Source organism: Miscanthus floridulus, chromosome 1 (assembly GCF_019320115.1).
Source record: "Miscanthus floridulus cultivar M001 chromosome 1, ASM1932011v1, whole genome shotgun sequence".
Classification (NCBI taxonomy): Eukaryota; Viridiplantae; Streptophyta; class Magnoliopsida; order Poales; family Poaceae; genus Miscanthus; species Miscanthus floridulus.
The window spans coordinates 196,425,914-196,440,308 of record NC_089580.1 but is presented as its reverse complement, the minus strand read 5'-3'; the positions used below and the strand labels follow the sequence as shown (position 1 = coordinate 196,440,308).

The window sequence follows — 14,395 nt, the reverse complement described above, 5'->3', positions numbered from 1 at the left end:
CTTTCCCCGCGTTTCTTCCCGTTTTCACCCGGTCCTGCCGCTGCCCATGCACGCGCGGTCGGAAGATGACACCGCCCGTGGAGTGGAGGAGGATCCAGAGCGGCTTGACCTAGCCACCCGGGGCGTGTGCGTCGTCGATCTGCCTCCAGGGATACGCCGTCGCGTCCCCTGCAGGCGTGCGTTCCGGGGCCGAATGGAGCGAGGTCTTCGGTGAAACTGATGAACGAGGCGTGCACGTCCTGGTAGACCTGAAGAGAGGTTTGGAATCTTCAGAGGATCACTGGACCACTCCGGGCGAGGGTGCTCCAGACTGTTGCTGCAAGAATTTTTCAAAAAAGACGGTTGCTGCAAGTGGTACGTGCAGTGCAGTAGTACTAGCAGCCTGTTTGTTTCGACTGGATTGGTTTATAAGTCATGGCTCAAAGTACGGTTGTCTGATTTAGTATGAGAGAAAAATACTGTTCAAGTCATGGATTATAAACCAAATACGAGCAATCCAGCCGAAACGAACCCGTGGAAGACCTCGTCTTCTTTCTCTGAATTTGTTCTTGACTTTTCGAATGAATGCGCTGTGCGCTGTGCGAAAATGGTTTTGGAAGAATGGAAGGTGGTAATCTTTGGATATGGTTATTTAATTCTGGAAAACGACAGGCCCAGCTTCCACTGATCCTATGTGAATATGTGATAACGCACAATCACGTTAGAGGATGTTTGGTTCGCAGCCTCGTCTGGAAGGAGCGGCCAGGCAAGCGCGTTCCTGAAATTAGGAGTACATGCAATCTGCCTCTGTTGTGCAGAGGCTAAGAATGGATTGTTCAAAGCTTCGAGTAGATAGATACGCTCCGGCATGCAGGGCGCAGTCACTGCAGAATGTGGCGTCCAGCAATGTCGACGGGGGTTGTCCGGGCAACGTCTCGTACAACTACGAGGCAGTAGATAGTGCGTCGTCGTCGTCGTAAAGACAGGGACCGGCAATACTTAGTAAGCCGGCTCCGATTTGGCTACAAAGATCTCCGGTTTTGACAGCCACCACCACCACCACCATCTCTCTCTTGTTGTTCTTCAGCCTGTTCGGCTGGCTAGGCTGGATCGTAGATTATTTACTATTGTCTGGTTTGGTTGGTTTGGTGTGAGAGAAAAATATTGTTCCAGCTTATAATTTACGATCGTATATGATCGTTTACGGTCTATCGAACAGTCTGCTTGTTGTTGAGGAACAGCTGGGGTAAGTGGAAGATCCATCTCCACGGATCACGATCCTCAAGTGGAGGGATCAAAGCGACGGGCGACGGTGACTTGCATTTCCGCCGTGCCGACGAAGGATCGATGAACCTACAAATACGGCAGTGTTCTACATTCTAGTTAAAGAGGTCTTGCTAGTTTTACTGGATGTAATTTTCAGCATATTAATAACTCGATGTATTAAGGAATTGTTTTTTTACACTGCCAATTAAAAAGTACCACCAGTGATGGAGGCTGTAGATAGTGCGTCGTCGTCGTCGTAAAGACAGGGACCGGCAATACTTAGTAAGCCGGCTCCGATTTGGCTACAAAGATCTCCGGTTTTGACAGCCACCACCACCACCACCATCTCTCTGTTGTTGTTCTTGTTGTTGAGGAACGGCTGGGGTAAGTGGAAGATCCATCTCCACGGATCACGATCCTCAAGTGGAGGGATCAAAGCGACGGGCGACGGTGACTTGCATTTCCGCCGTGCCGACGAAGGATCGATGAACCTACAAATACGGCCGTGTTCTACATTCTAGTTAAAGAGGTCTTGCTAGTTTTACTGGATGTAATTTTCAGCATATTAATAACTCGATGTATTAAGGAATTGTTTTTTACACTGCCAATTAAAAGTACCACCAGTTATGGAGGTACTATTTTTTAGCAACTGAGGGATGAGGTCAGTAGATACTAAAATCTAAGCTATATATAATTTTGGTGCTCAACTCATAAAAAAATACAGAAGGATCGTACCAGTTCAAGGCTTCTAGCTAGCAGCTGTGCATGTGAATAGCCTTCAGGTTCAGCAGGTGCAGGTGGCCTAATCTGCACAGCAGAGACCAGATTCTCGGTACTCGGGCTTTGTTTAGATCGTAAGTTTTTTACGTTTTCTCCATCACATTAAATCTTTGACATATGCATGGAGTATTAAATATAGATAAAAAATAACTAATTACACAGTTTGATTGTAAATTACGAGACGAATCTTTTAAGCCTAGTTAGGCCATGATTGAACAGTAATTATCAAATACAAACGAAAGTGCTACAGTGCCAAATACTGATTCCTAACCCCAATCTAAACAAGGCCTCGATGGCAATGGCATCACATCGCCTGGCCTTGTGTTCGGTGAAGTCCTAATGATCCACATGTCCTAAGTCATGGCTCGTGGCGTTTCCTTCTCGCATTTCCCCTCCCCTCACTACTAGAGAACAGACTTTAGAACGATGTCTCAATTTGGCATTAGCCTCGGTATTTTTTGTCCCTGGGACTAAAGGTTTCTTTACTCCCGGTTGGAGCCACCAACCGGGACTAAAAGTCCCCCAACCTTTAGTCCCGGTTGGTAATACCAACCGGGACTAAAGGTAGACCCTTTAGTCCCGGTTGGTAACACCAACCCAGACTAAATGACCCTTTAGTCCCGGTTGGTAACAGGTCCCCCGATGGGTTAGTTCAAAAGGAAAGCATCACATCTATTGTCAGATGTGTTGTGTAGGTGGGGTGGAAACCTCCGCGCGAGGTAGTGCATGAGGTCCTGGGTTGTCCTGAGTTCGAATCTCACAGGGCGCAGCGGTGGGAGGTATTATTTTTTTTTAAAGCTGAAAGGATCTTTAGTCCCAGTTGTGGCAAATCGGGACTAAAGAACACCACCTTTAATCCCGGAACGCTAGTCCCGGTTGGAAAACCGGGACTAAAACCAGTTTCCAACCGGGACTAGATGTCAGTTCTGTAGCAGTGCCTCTCCTTTCGTTTTCGTCACAGCCGTTGGAAGCATACATAAATAAACAGTATATTATATACATATACGCGTACTATTTCAAACCTTGGTAAGCAACCAAATCCAAGCGAGACGTGAGTACGTACGTGACCACGACACGACACGAGAGCCATGATTTCGCCGACAAATCGTTGCATCACGGCGGGTGCCTGACTTGCTTGCAGCGTTATGCCTGCTGCCTGGTGATCCGCAGCTAGCAGTGTCATTTTTTCGGTCAAACGAACGGAATGGCGCCAACCAAACAACAGAGACGGGAAAGCTCTTGGGCGTCCACCGTCGCCGTCAGCGTTTAGTATTTTGTTAACTACTGATGACAAGCGACATGATCGCTGTTCTGTTCTCCATTGCCGTCCTGATCATTCTCCATTCTCCTTGGGAGACGGCAAGACGAACTTGCGATAAGATACTGCGCACTGCACTACCCATGCATGGTTCTCTTGCAGTCTCCAGCTGCAATCCTGCAGAGATGATAATGTATAAAGAAACTGAAGGAAAGAAGAAGGGGTTGCTTGCAAGCTGGTCAAAGACAAGTGTGTCAGGAAGCAAGTGTTGCTGGGCCTTATGGGCCGTGGGCCAAGGCTGCTCGGTGGCACAAGCCAAGAGTACTAGGGATATCGAACAAATTATCAGATTACCTTTTACCCTTACTAGTTACTGTTCTTCTTCCTCGAGCCTCTTCCTCTCCATCCCTTGTTGATTCCAAACCTCCCTCTCCCTGAGGTCTTGTATCCCTACTACTTGATTCAAGTTATCTGTTAGTCAATCGAGTTGGATTACTAACAATTGGTACCAGAGCCAGTCTGTCTTCGACGAGATCCGCAGGACGTTCGCTGAGATCCACAGGAAGTTCGACGAGTCCGATGCTCGTTGGGACCGGCTCTTCATCAAGTTCCTCGCCGCGCCAGAGCAGCGAGCTTCCGCCGTGGACCTCCGCGTCGGCAACCCCGAGCGATACCCCGCGGCGCAATTCGATGCCCCGGTGGTCGCCGACAACTGGGGCGGGCTCTTCGACGGAGGCAACGACTCTGTCGAGCAGCACTGCGAGGCGCAACCCATGGTCGCCGACAACTGGGGCAACCTGTTCGAGCCTGACCCCATTCTAGAGGAGCACGTCTATGAATCGGCCGACCTCTATGACTCTGCCTCGCCTCCGCCGATGCAGGAGCAGTGGGATGGCACTGTGGACCTCTGCGTCGGCGCCCTCGAGCGGATCCCTGCGGTGCGGTGCGGTCCGATGCCGTGGTGGTTCCAGACAACTGGGGCGAGCTGTTTGACCAGCCTGCCCACACCTCGGAGGAGCGCGACCTCGACCTCGCCGCCCGCGTCGTCCTCATGGGACTCGTGTCCGCCGACCAGATCCATAACGAGAATGACCTCACCTCCACCGTTCCCGACGTGTTGCTCGAGTCCGACCCCACGTGCATCGCCTACAGGGTGCTCGACGTTGGGTCACAACCACGACGCGCACGTCGTCGCGCGGGTGCCGTGGAAGGTCGTCGCGGAGCGCTCCTCGCCTACGTCGTCGCTGTTCACGGGGACGCGGTGCTCATCCTCTCCTCGCTTCCCTCCGCGCCGCCGCGGCTCAAGCTGTTGGCCCACTCCCACCTCGTGAGCGCCTCCGCTATCCTAGGGGCGATCGCGTCGCAGAAGCACGTGCTCCGCCGCGACCTGGGCCTCCTGGATTCTGCGTCCGCCTCGGGGCTCGTCCAGCGTGAGCCGGTGCTGCTATGGACCTGCAACTTCTAGGCGCAGCTCGTGCCCGCCCTTACCATTGATGGGGACGCCGCGTCAGCGCTCTCCACCCTATCCGTGGGGGCATCCGCCGCCGCCGAGCTCGGGAGCCCCCAGCACGAGCTCTTCTTCGTCGCCTCCGACCTCCACGTCCACCTCCTCTGCTGGGACGACAGCGCTGTTGTTGACAACGCCGTCGAGCTCGCGCCAGACTCCATCGAGCTGGCCCACTTCCACGCCATGCTGCTCTTCGTCGACGCACTACCGACTCCTGACGTCACTATGGAGCATGCCAGTCCGGGTGTACGCCAGGTGTTCGAGGTATTGTCACTACATGCTAACATCTTCTGCAACTTCTGTATTGGCTTCGGGTTGCTAGGTCATATGTCACTGGAAGTCAATCAACACCAACCATGGCCACCACCTGATGAACTGAGGTTGACGGGTTGTGATGCTGAGTTACGGCCTACACCATGGACGTCGTTCAACATGGCTGTGAGGTTCTCTGTCAGGAGTTCCTGTAGTCGCCTTTGGAAGCCCCCATGGCCTATACATATTCGTGGACAAATCAATTTATTACCGCTTCAGTTGAAGACAAATGTGCGAGTCTCAGGGAGAGGTGATGAGAGTAGCAGTAGTGTCAATTTGGGTGATGGTGCTTCTGAATTCATGAAGGGGGAAAATGTTGTAGTTGCTGCAAACTATCATCTTCTTCATGGAATTGCTGGCTCAAGTTCATCTGTTCACGTGCCTCAGAATCCTGAGAGTATGACATGGAATGCTTCATCTCAATCAAATTGTTTACCAAGTTCTGCAGCTCCAAACCTACCAGAATACCACAATAGTAATGGGTGGCTATTCTTAGAAGAATCTTCTACAGCTGCTTCCAACAGTTTCAGTTCAGTGGCTGCTTGCCCGGAGTTGGTGACCTCAATGGGTTCTATTACTGCTCCTATAATTTGGCCCATGAGTTCTATTCTGCTAATTCAAGCGAACACAGAACAACAACGTGGTGGTGTTTGTCAGACTTCTTTGCTTGAGAGGTTTAACCCTGGGAATACAGAGCATGGTCGACAACTAATTGGAGGACCAAATGTGCCACTGGTTGATCGCAGCAGCGAGTCTGAAGCTAAGGTTGTCATTATCGGCAACAAGGGTGGGACGCTGATACATATTGCTACTGAAAATGGACATGCTAAAATGTTGAAGTTATTGTTGCAGCATAGAGCAGATTACAATGCTGACAATCCTGCAACTGCTCAGTTCATTATGCTGTTACTTGCTACAAAGCCCCTTGCTATACAGCTAGTACACATGCTTTGGGATCCAGGAGGCTGCTTTCAGTGTGCGCTGGTGAACAGTCACACAACTGGCACTTCTTCTGTTGCCCCAACTTCTAGGCCTAGCCAGGAAGCATTGCTGGAATGGAGTGTCAATCTTCACTGCTACGACTGCCAAATGGTGGTTGCTTCTCAGCTCAGAATTCAGCGGAGGATCATTCTAGTTGAGAGATACAGTCAATCATTACAAATCCATGACATCGGCTCGGGGGCAAGCTAATTTTTAAGGAGGGGAGAATGTCAGGAAGCAAGTGTTGCTGGGCTTTATGGGCCGTGGGCCAAGGCTGCTCGGTGGTTGGTCGCTGGTGTACAAAAGGCACAAGCCAAGAGTATTAGGGACATCGAACAAATTATCAGATTACCTTTTACCCTTACTAGTTACTGTTCTTCTTCCTCAAGTCTCTTCCTCTCCATCCCGTTGTTGATTTTAGACCTCCCTCTTCTTAAGATCTTGTATCCCTACTACTTGATTTAAGTTATCTGTTAGTCAATCAAGTTGGATTACTAACAAAGTGCGCCGGGAGAAGTGACTTGTTACGTGTCTGTTGACCGCTTGCGTGCCGCAGCTCAAGTGCAAGTGATAATAAGATAGCATACGGAGTGTGTGTGTGTCTATATATATATATATATATATATATATACTCCCTCCATATCATATTTAGATGACGTTTAGGACATGAGTACGCTTACCAAGGAGAGATTAATTAAGGAGTAATTTTCCATGTCTACCCTTATTAAATGGGGCTGCAGTTGTCCCCTGTACAGAAAAGATGCGTTGCTCTAGTGGCTAGCTCTTGGGTGCCCAGCGAAGCAGGTCGCCGGTTCGAGTCCCCGCAGCTCGCTTATTTTTTATATGTGATGCATTTTGCATGGCACTGTACACGAATGCATTTCGTTTGCCGTGGTGGCTGCTCGTGCGCGCGCGTTTTGGCCGAGTCCTCCGCAGCGACCAGCACGACGTCCTCCGCAGCGACCAGCACCCGCGCGCCGCCGGTCTCCATGCCGAGCGTGATGTGAGGAAGATGAACTGGTGGGCGACTTTGCTGTTAGGCGGCGAGGGATGGCAGGAGCGTGATGGATGGCGGGCGAGCGGGCTGCATGCGGAGATTAAGGAAGGCGGCGCGCGATTAATGCAGTGTCGAGCGGATAACCGGGCCGAGCGTGCGAACCCAAGCGGCAGGGGCAAACGAGTCAAAATTCCATCCCACGAGTCGCAACGTCTTCCTTTCGCGCAAACGACTACGACGCCAGAACGTCATCTAAAACGGATACAGAGGGAGTATATATATATATATATATATATATATATATATATATATATATATATATATATATATATATATATATATATATATATACACCAGTGCCAACTGACAGTACTAGCATATGGATCAGCTCAGCATACTACGCAACGCAATGCAATCATCTGTGTCACGTACAAAAGCACAGGACGCCGAAGACCAAGCCAAAGCGAGCGTTAATTCGTCGCTGACGTACATGTCTGGCCCTGCACTGCTAGAAAGGGAAGCTGTTCATTTGTGCAAGTACGGCGTGCCGCCACTGACCTGTAGTTGAATACAGAGTACTAGTACTTCAGCGTTGTGTACCAAGTACGTAGCGTACTAGCGTGTGAGCGTTAGGTATCGGAAAGAAATGTTGTATCCGCCAGGTCGTTTGTGGTTCTTGTCCTTGCGTGAATTGGTTGTACTAGGCGAAATTCGGAGTGGAGAGCCCAAAGAAGAATTCTGGCTGAGGAGCCCAACAGCACCACGGCAAGAAATGAAGCCCACGGGAACACGAGAAACACGCGGGCCTGGGACCATGCATGTCTCGACGCTTCCGGAGCTCTGTACTTAGGCTGGAGTAGGCCTGCAGCCGCCGGTCCACCAACGTCGTCCAGTAGAGTCGAGGGACGGAGTGGACCAACCCCGACGGCGCTGCTTTCCCGGAGAATTTTCGATGGGCTGCGACCTGCAATTCCAATTCTGCCGAGTTCGGCTCGGTCGTCCGGTGGCCTCCCCGCGCCGCCGCGCCGTGCCAAACCACACGGCATATGCCGCGGCGCACCGGGGGATCGATCAGCCACGGTGCGCCCCCGCTCCGGCATATATCTGCCACGAATTCTCCCCGCCGCTGGCCGCCCCCCAACGCGCGATCGCGGCCGCATCCACGTCACGCCTTGTCATCCACATCCAATGTTCAACCCCTTCGTCCCGTGACCTTTCCCTTTTTCCCACCCCCGGCGGGCTCGCTACCCTTTCCATGCCCACCCGCACCCGCCTCGCCGCCTCCTATGGCCTGCGCCTCCCCACGCGGGCCGCCGGCAGCATGCCTCTGGCCGAGCACGAGCTCGCGGCGGCGGCGGCCACCTCCGCGCTCGGCGTAGCGCTCGGGGTGCGCCTGCTCGTCGCCCTGTCCCGCTCCCGCGCGCTCAAGCCGCTGGCGGCCGCCACGTCCGCCGCCGCCGCCGCGCTCCGGACGCCGCGGGCGCTCGCCACCGCCTCCTCCCCGGTCGCCGCCATCCTCGCTGCGTCCAAGGCCGCATCCAAGTCGTACAAGGCCGCGCGCACGCTCGGCCCCGCCGCGCGCCTCCCCAAGCTCCCTGATTCCAAGCACCTCAAGGCCGCCTTCGCCGCCGCCTCGCTCCTCCGCCTCGCTGCCGCCGCGCCGGCCTCCCTCCACGCCGCGTCGCCCGCGGGCGTGGCCGTGCTCGCCGTCCTCAAGTCCAGCTACAAGCTCTCCAACAACACGTCTAAGATCGTCGAGGGCTTCCTCGGCCTCCAGGTGCACAAGGGGTTCAGGAACGGGGTCGACGCGCTCGGGGTGGTCGTCAAGGTCTCCGTCATCGTCTCTGAGGTCGCTGTCTGGGTCGGGGGCCGATTCTGGAGTTACGGACGCGCTCGCTGCGTCAGGTTCCTCGGCTTCACCAGACCCAGTAGCTTAGTCCTGCTTGGGTGTAGCAAATCTGAACCCCAAGTTGTACTATTCGATCCTGTTCTGGTTGACATGGATGCTGAGGGGTGCGAATTGAAGGAGCGAGGGGCCTCAGAATTGCTCTCTCTTGCTGTGCCAGTGCCCCAGGTGACAACATTAATGAGTATGAGTTAGGCTTAGCACATAGTAACTCTTTGCACATTTGCTTCTATATCAGATACATATGTAGAGGTGGTTTTTGATCCAGTGCGTGCTATATTCTTGAATGTCACAAAGTGTCGGTGAAGTAACTGTACATCAATTTAAGGATCCAACTGCATTGACTCTATCGATAATATCATGTTTGACAGAGTAAATTCTGACTGTTGTTTTCTACATTGCCATTCAGTCCCAGTCGGAGTTCCAATTCTGTAGAATGTTGGTTTGAGCGACCATTGTTTGTGTGAATTTGACCACTCATTGTAGCTTAGCTGAAATGGAGATTTGTAATGTGGTAGTACTACTAGAGCTTCACATTGCCTACTTGCGGGTGTGGTATGTCTTTCACTTTGGTTACTTATTAAATGACACAGATAGTGCTTATACTTCAGAGAAAAAACATTTTAGTTGATTAAGATTTTCATCTTTGCCCTAACGCAACTGTGGAATACACTACTCTATAAGTCTGTAGCTTGTTCTTGGATAACTCCACTAAAACAGAAAATCAACAGAATTGGATTTCTACAATTGCATGGGCCTACGAATTATCAGCAAGATCATGAACCTTACTAAACTCATGAGTATAGTGCTAAACATTTTTGCTATGCTTATTCATATTGTTCGTTGTTGGTTCCAACTCTTGATCCTTCTGCAAATGGGGGCACAGGCTAAAAGGCAGCTATGTGACACTCCAATATATTAAGTTTACTTATCACTATGCTCTGTTACCATGTTATTTTGATTACTCTGATGTATCATTGCTACTTGCTGTCCTTGGAATTCTCTGAGCAGACCAAACCTAGACTCTGCAACAAAGAAATATTTAAGAGATCCTCGGAACTTTTATTTCCCTCTATAAATGGCATAGTAATATACACAAATCACTGTTCTGGAGACTAACTACCACATTCACTTATGACAATGGTAAAAAAGTGACAGCAGATTGACACATACATTAAATCTACCTTAATTGAACTAGGTTCTTGACCTGCAATTGAGCTTCTAATGCTGTAGGTTTATTTTAATAGAAATGAAAAAAAAAACTGTGCTCGATGTTGCACAGCTTGAAATAAGACACTGGGTCTTAGTTTGTGTGGTTGAGACTTGAGAATCATATCCATGATTCAATGGTGCATTTATACTTGTAGTTGTAGAAATTTAATCCACTCAGTTGCGCAAGAATGTCAGATGTGTCCAGCATGTCTTCTTCTTTCATATGGTCCTGAAAAAGGTAAGAGTTCTTGTTAACTATGCATAGAAATGTGCCAGGTTTTCGTTTAAAAACAATGAGAATACATAAGAAGAATCATGTTTCGTCTCTTAATTTTAATGGGACAGGGACTTAAAATCATGGCCTCATGTCCTCATCCACTACAATCTTGTGCTCAGTAACTAGTGTACATGGGTGTCCAGTACATATCCTAGCTTAATATTTGTTAGAATGGATACATAGAAAGTTGAAACAAATGGTTTATGTATTTCTCGATTTGTCTCTGTGGTGCATCAAGTTACATTTACCCTTAACATTTACTGTAGCCATTTCTTCTAGTTGTACTAGACTGTTTGACAAGACTGTAGCATAATTGAAAACTTACAGTTTGTTCATAATGTTCATGACTCTGGGAGCCTGATTGTGCTGCTTCACAGAGTTCATCATTCTTTGCAAACCTTCCACGGACACGGGGCCTGCTATCTGCCAAGGTTTTTCTACAAGCGTACTGCATTTTGTTGTGTGTCAGCACAGCTGAATTGGTAATGTCATGCACATGTATTTCTCTATTGAAATGCTCAATGGTACCTTTATTTTTTTGCTGAAATTTCTCTCGTTCCGTTTCTTTATATACCTATGGATCTTTTCCTTTCTCTCTTCAGGTGACAAGGCGGACAACCTTGAATGTGGAGTCCTTCCAATCCTGATAGTTCTGTTGGAGGTAATGTTGCTGGGTTCCCATTGCATCCGTTTATGAGGTGCTGATTATTTCCTCCTACCTGTTTAGTTAATATAATAGTTACTTGACCTGTGCTTTTATTTGGCATCATTGTGGTGTACATAGGTTCTGAATGTTACCTGCATCTCTGCATTAGTATTAAATGTCCCTTGCATGGAATCTGTGTCGTTGTATGCTGTGGTCAGTCCTTCACCTTCAATCATCTTCTGATACTCGCCAATCATCACCATACTATTGCTGCTGGCACTATTGAAGAATCCCTGTTGTGATGCTTCTGCGTTGCAGCCTGGAAGAATTGCTCCAGTTTGCTGATACATGGTTCCTTCCAGACCCATGAACCCTCCAGCTAACGCTGCTGTGTAGCACTCATCATAGTCTGAAGTGAGTGGCATCAAGGCAGATGCACTGGTGCTCATTTGCATTGGAGGCACCTGTTCAGCTAAGGTCTCTGGAAGTCCCATCTGGTTGAATTGCCCTATGCTGGCCTCATCGTGCAGTGGAGTATGCTACTTCTGAAAGGCCATCGATCTGCGGAAGGAGCTCGGTGTCAAGGCCATGGTGTTGCTCTTCCTCAAGGAGGGCCGTGAGAGTGGTGTCGAAGGATGGCAATGGGGAGTAGGCTGTGGCACCAGCAGCTGGAGCGTCGTCACTGTAGCTGCAGATAGGAGGGGTGGTAGTGGTAGACGAAGAAACGTCATCGTCAGTGGCAGGAAATGGACCGGAGGTGGTAGTCGCCGCAGCAAAGAGGTCATTACCAAGGCCACCATCATAGAAGTCAAGAATATGAGCAGTTATGGGGCTTGAAATTTCCTCCTGTAAATTTCAGAGTGGGACAAAATATGTGAGTCCTTTTTTTTTGTTAAGTGAGTGTTATTCTAATAATCAAATCACAAAAAATGCAGGTCATAAATTTTGAAGGCAAATCAATAACTTTGTGGGTCTCTGACTGAATTACATCTTATAGGAAGTGAAATAACCGCACTTTGCAAACTCGTTGTGAGAGTAGTGAATATTAGATGCATCACTACCTTTTGTTGCAAAAAACAGCTATTTTTTTTTCAGTGCAGTTACTTCTATGCAATTTGTGAGAGGATCAAAAGCTTTAGATATCCAACAACGTGTGATTTTAATTCTACGTACTGTCTTCATTGAAGCGAACTTCTCAAAATTAGATCATCTATGTGATTCGGAATGAAATTATACTACATGCTGTCATTCATTGAAGCGAACTTCTCAAAATAAGATCATCTATGTGATCTGGAATAAAATTATAAAGACATAGACGGCAGAAAAAGAAAAAGAAAACATCTTTTATTCTCTGGAAAGTGCCGAAGACCCAAATCTGAAAGAAGCCATGATGTTAATGTTATGCTTATCTCAAAGCTGTTGTGCTTTAGCTTTGACAGATATCTAATAACTATTGAATTACATGCGCAGGCAAGTACCAGTTGTCTAGGAAACGACTTCTTGTCGTTTTACGTACAGCCCCACTGAGCATGCATTGATGCATAGACAGGATGTAAGAAATACGGCAGCAAAAGATCTCAATAAGGAAATGAAATTGCTTGGTTGGGTTTCAGAACATCTTCGCAAACCTAGGAAGAAGAACCGAGTAAAAAAATGTGTTCGATCAGATAAGCAATTACAGTGATGCAATCATCGGGAGGCATGGCGGGCACCAACGATCTTCAATGCATGAAGATGATCAAAATGGTGCGCAGCGCAGCTTTTCGGGTAAACTTTCTCCAGTATGTTACATTGATCCTTGAGAAGAGAAATGGCTCTACTTGTGGCTATATTGGGAGAACGGGCATGCGCGAGCAGATAGGCTATAACGAAAGAGAGGGGACCGAAAATAAGCCTGTTTGGCCATGCAGATGCACATGACTTTTTTCCAAGATGACATCACCAAGGAAGTCAGGACCCTGAAGTTTCTCTGCTACGATTGCGGTCGGGAGAGATACGGGATAGAACCAAAGACAGAACCAAGAAGTCGGCGAACATAAATTGGATATCCTATAAATGCTGGTGCATGGTCTAATGCAAGGATGCTATTTTTGCGCAGACTGCTTATTCCTGGAAAGAAGTCTCAATCACCATGTTCGTTTGGGCTTATAAGTCCGTACTTTTTCAGCCTAACGAACAATATTTTTCTCTCACGACAAATCAAGCCGACAGTACTTTCAGCCATGGCTTATCAGCCAAACGAACAGGGACAAATGAATTCGGTCACTCCTCGAAACATCATGCGACCTCATTGACAGGAGTGGTTTTAGCCGATATGAAACATATATATTTCCCTTGGCTTTATTTGCAACATGGCAATCTCCTTCTAGTCATTTTACAGTACAGAACATTGTGTTTTGATGAATATATGAAATATATTATATGATGCCAACTTAGTAATTTTATGACAATATCATGCCTTAGCCTTGCTAATGAAAAAGATCTTGACAAGCTGAAAATATATTATAAGCATGATACGAGGAAGCGGTGCATCATTCAGTGTCTATATATATCTTGACTACGAGGCATATGAGCAGCACACTCTGCTATGAGCTCACAAATAATTCAGGTAGACATGCAGCAAACAAGACTAATACAATGAAAATGGTGTGTATACGTACAAAATAAATCAAAGAGGTATATATACCAAAATAAATAAAGAACGGAAATGGTTAGACAGGCAGACATTGATATCAAGGCTGAGAGACACTTACAATGCAGAAGCCATCTGGGATGGCCATGCCGGCTGCATCCTCCTCGAACAGCATCATCATTATTTGTATGAGCAGCAGCCTGTGGGAAGTTGCCGCTATATATACACGCCGGTATTGAGCAGCGTGGGAAGTTTCCGCTATATATGCACGGTGCCGGTGTTGGTTACACAGTATGGGAGGGAGATATCTGATATCAGTACACCATATCTATGAACCGCGATCGATGAATGGAGGAGAGGGATGGTGTCGTCGAAGCTATCTGGGCAAGCGAGAGAGGGGAGCGAGGAAGAAAGGTCAAAGTGAAGTCGGTCCCCTAGGCTGGCCTAACCATGGCGAATGCAGGAGCTCGATACTTATAGGGGAGGGAGAAGGGCAGTGCATAGCAACTGCATGGGCATCCTTTTGCTATCTTTGGGTGATGCCGGCCGTCTGGTGTGATGAACCGACAAATAATAACCTGATGCAAAGCTTGGTTAAAGCAAACCGCTGGACAGGAAGAGAATGAAGGAATTTTTGGCTGT

The 14,395-nt window shown here is 48.5% G+C and overlaps 1 protein-coding gene and 1 pseudogene across 1 annotated transcript; one reads left to right on the top strand and one right to left on the bottom strand.

Annotated features, from left to right (window-relative positions):
• The first annotated feature begins 8,076 nt into the window (after positions 1-8,076).
• Positions 8,077-10,298, top strand: LOC136449546 (uncharacterized). The gene has a single exon (XM_066449597.1). It carries the CDS (start codon positions 8,336-8,338, stop codon positions 9,179-9,181), a length of 846 nt encoding a protein of 281 aa, XP_066305694.1. The 5' UTR covers positions 8,077-8,335; the 3' UTR covers positions 9,182-10,298.
• Positions 10,093-13,261, bottom strand: LOC136449540 (uncharacterized; annotated as a pseudogene).
• Positions 13,262-14,395: the final 1,134 nt, after the last annotated feature.

What these genes read in the sequence shown, in the direction of transcription:
- LOC136449546 (XM_066449597.1), top strand. Translation starts at nt 8,336, where the DNA reads ATGCCCACCCGCACCCGCCTCGCCGCCTCCTATGGCCTGCGCCTCCCC.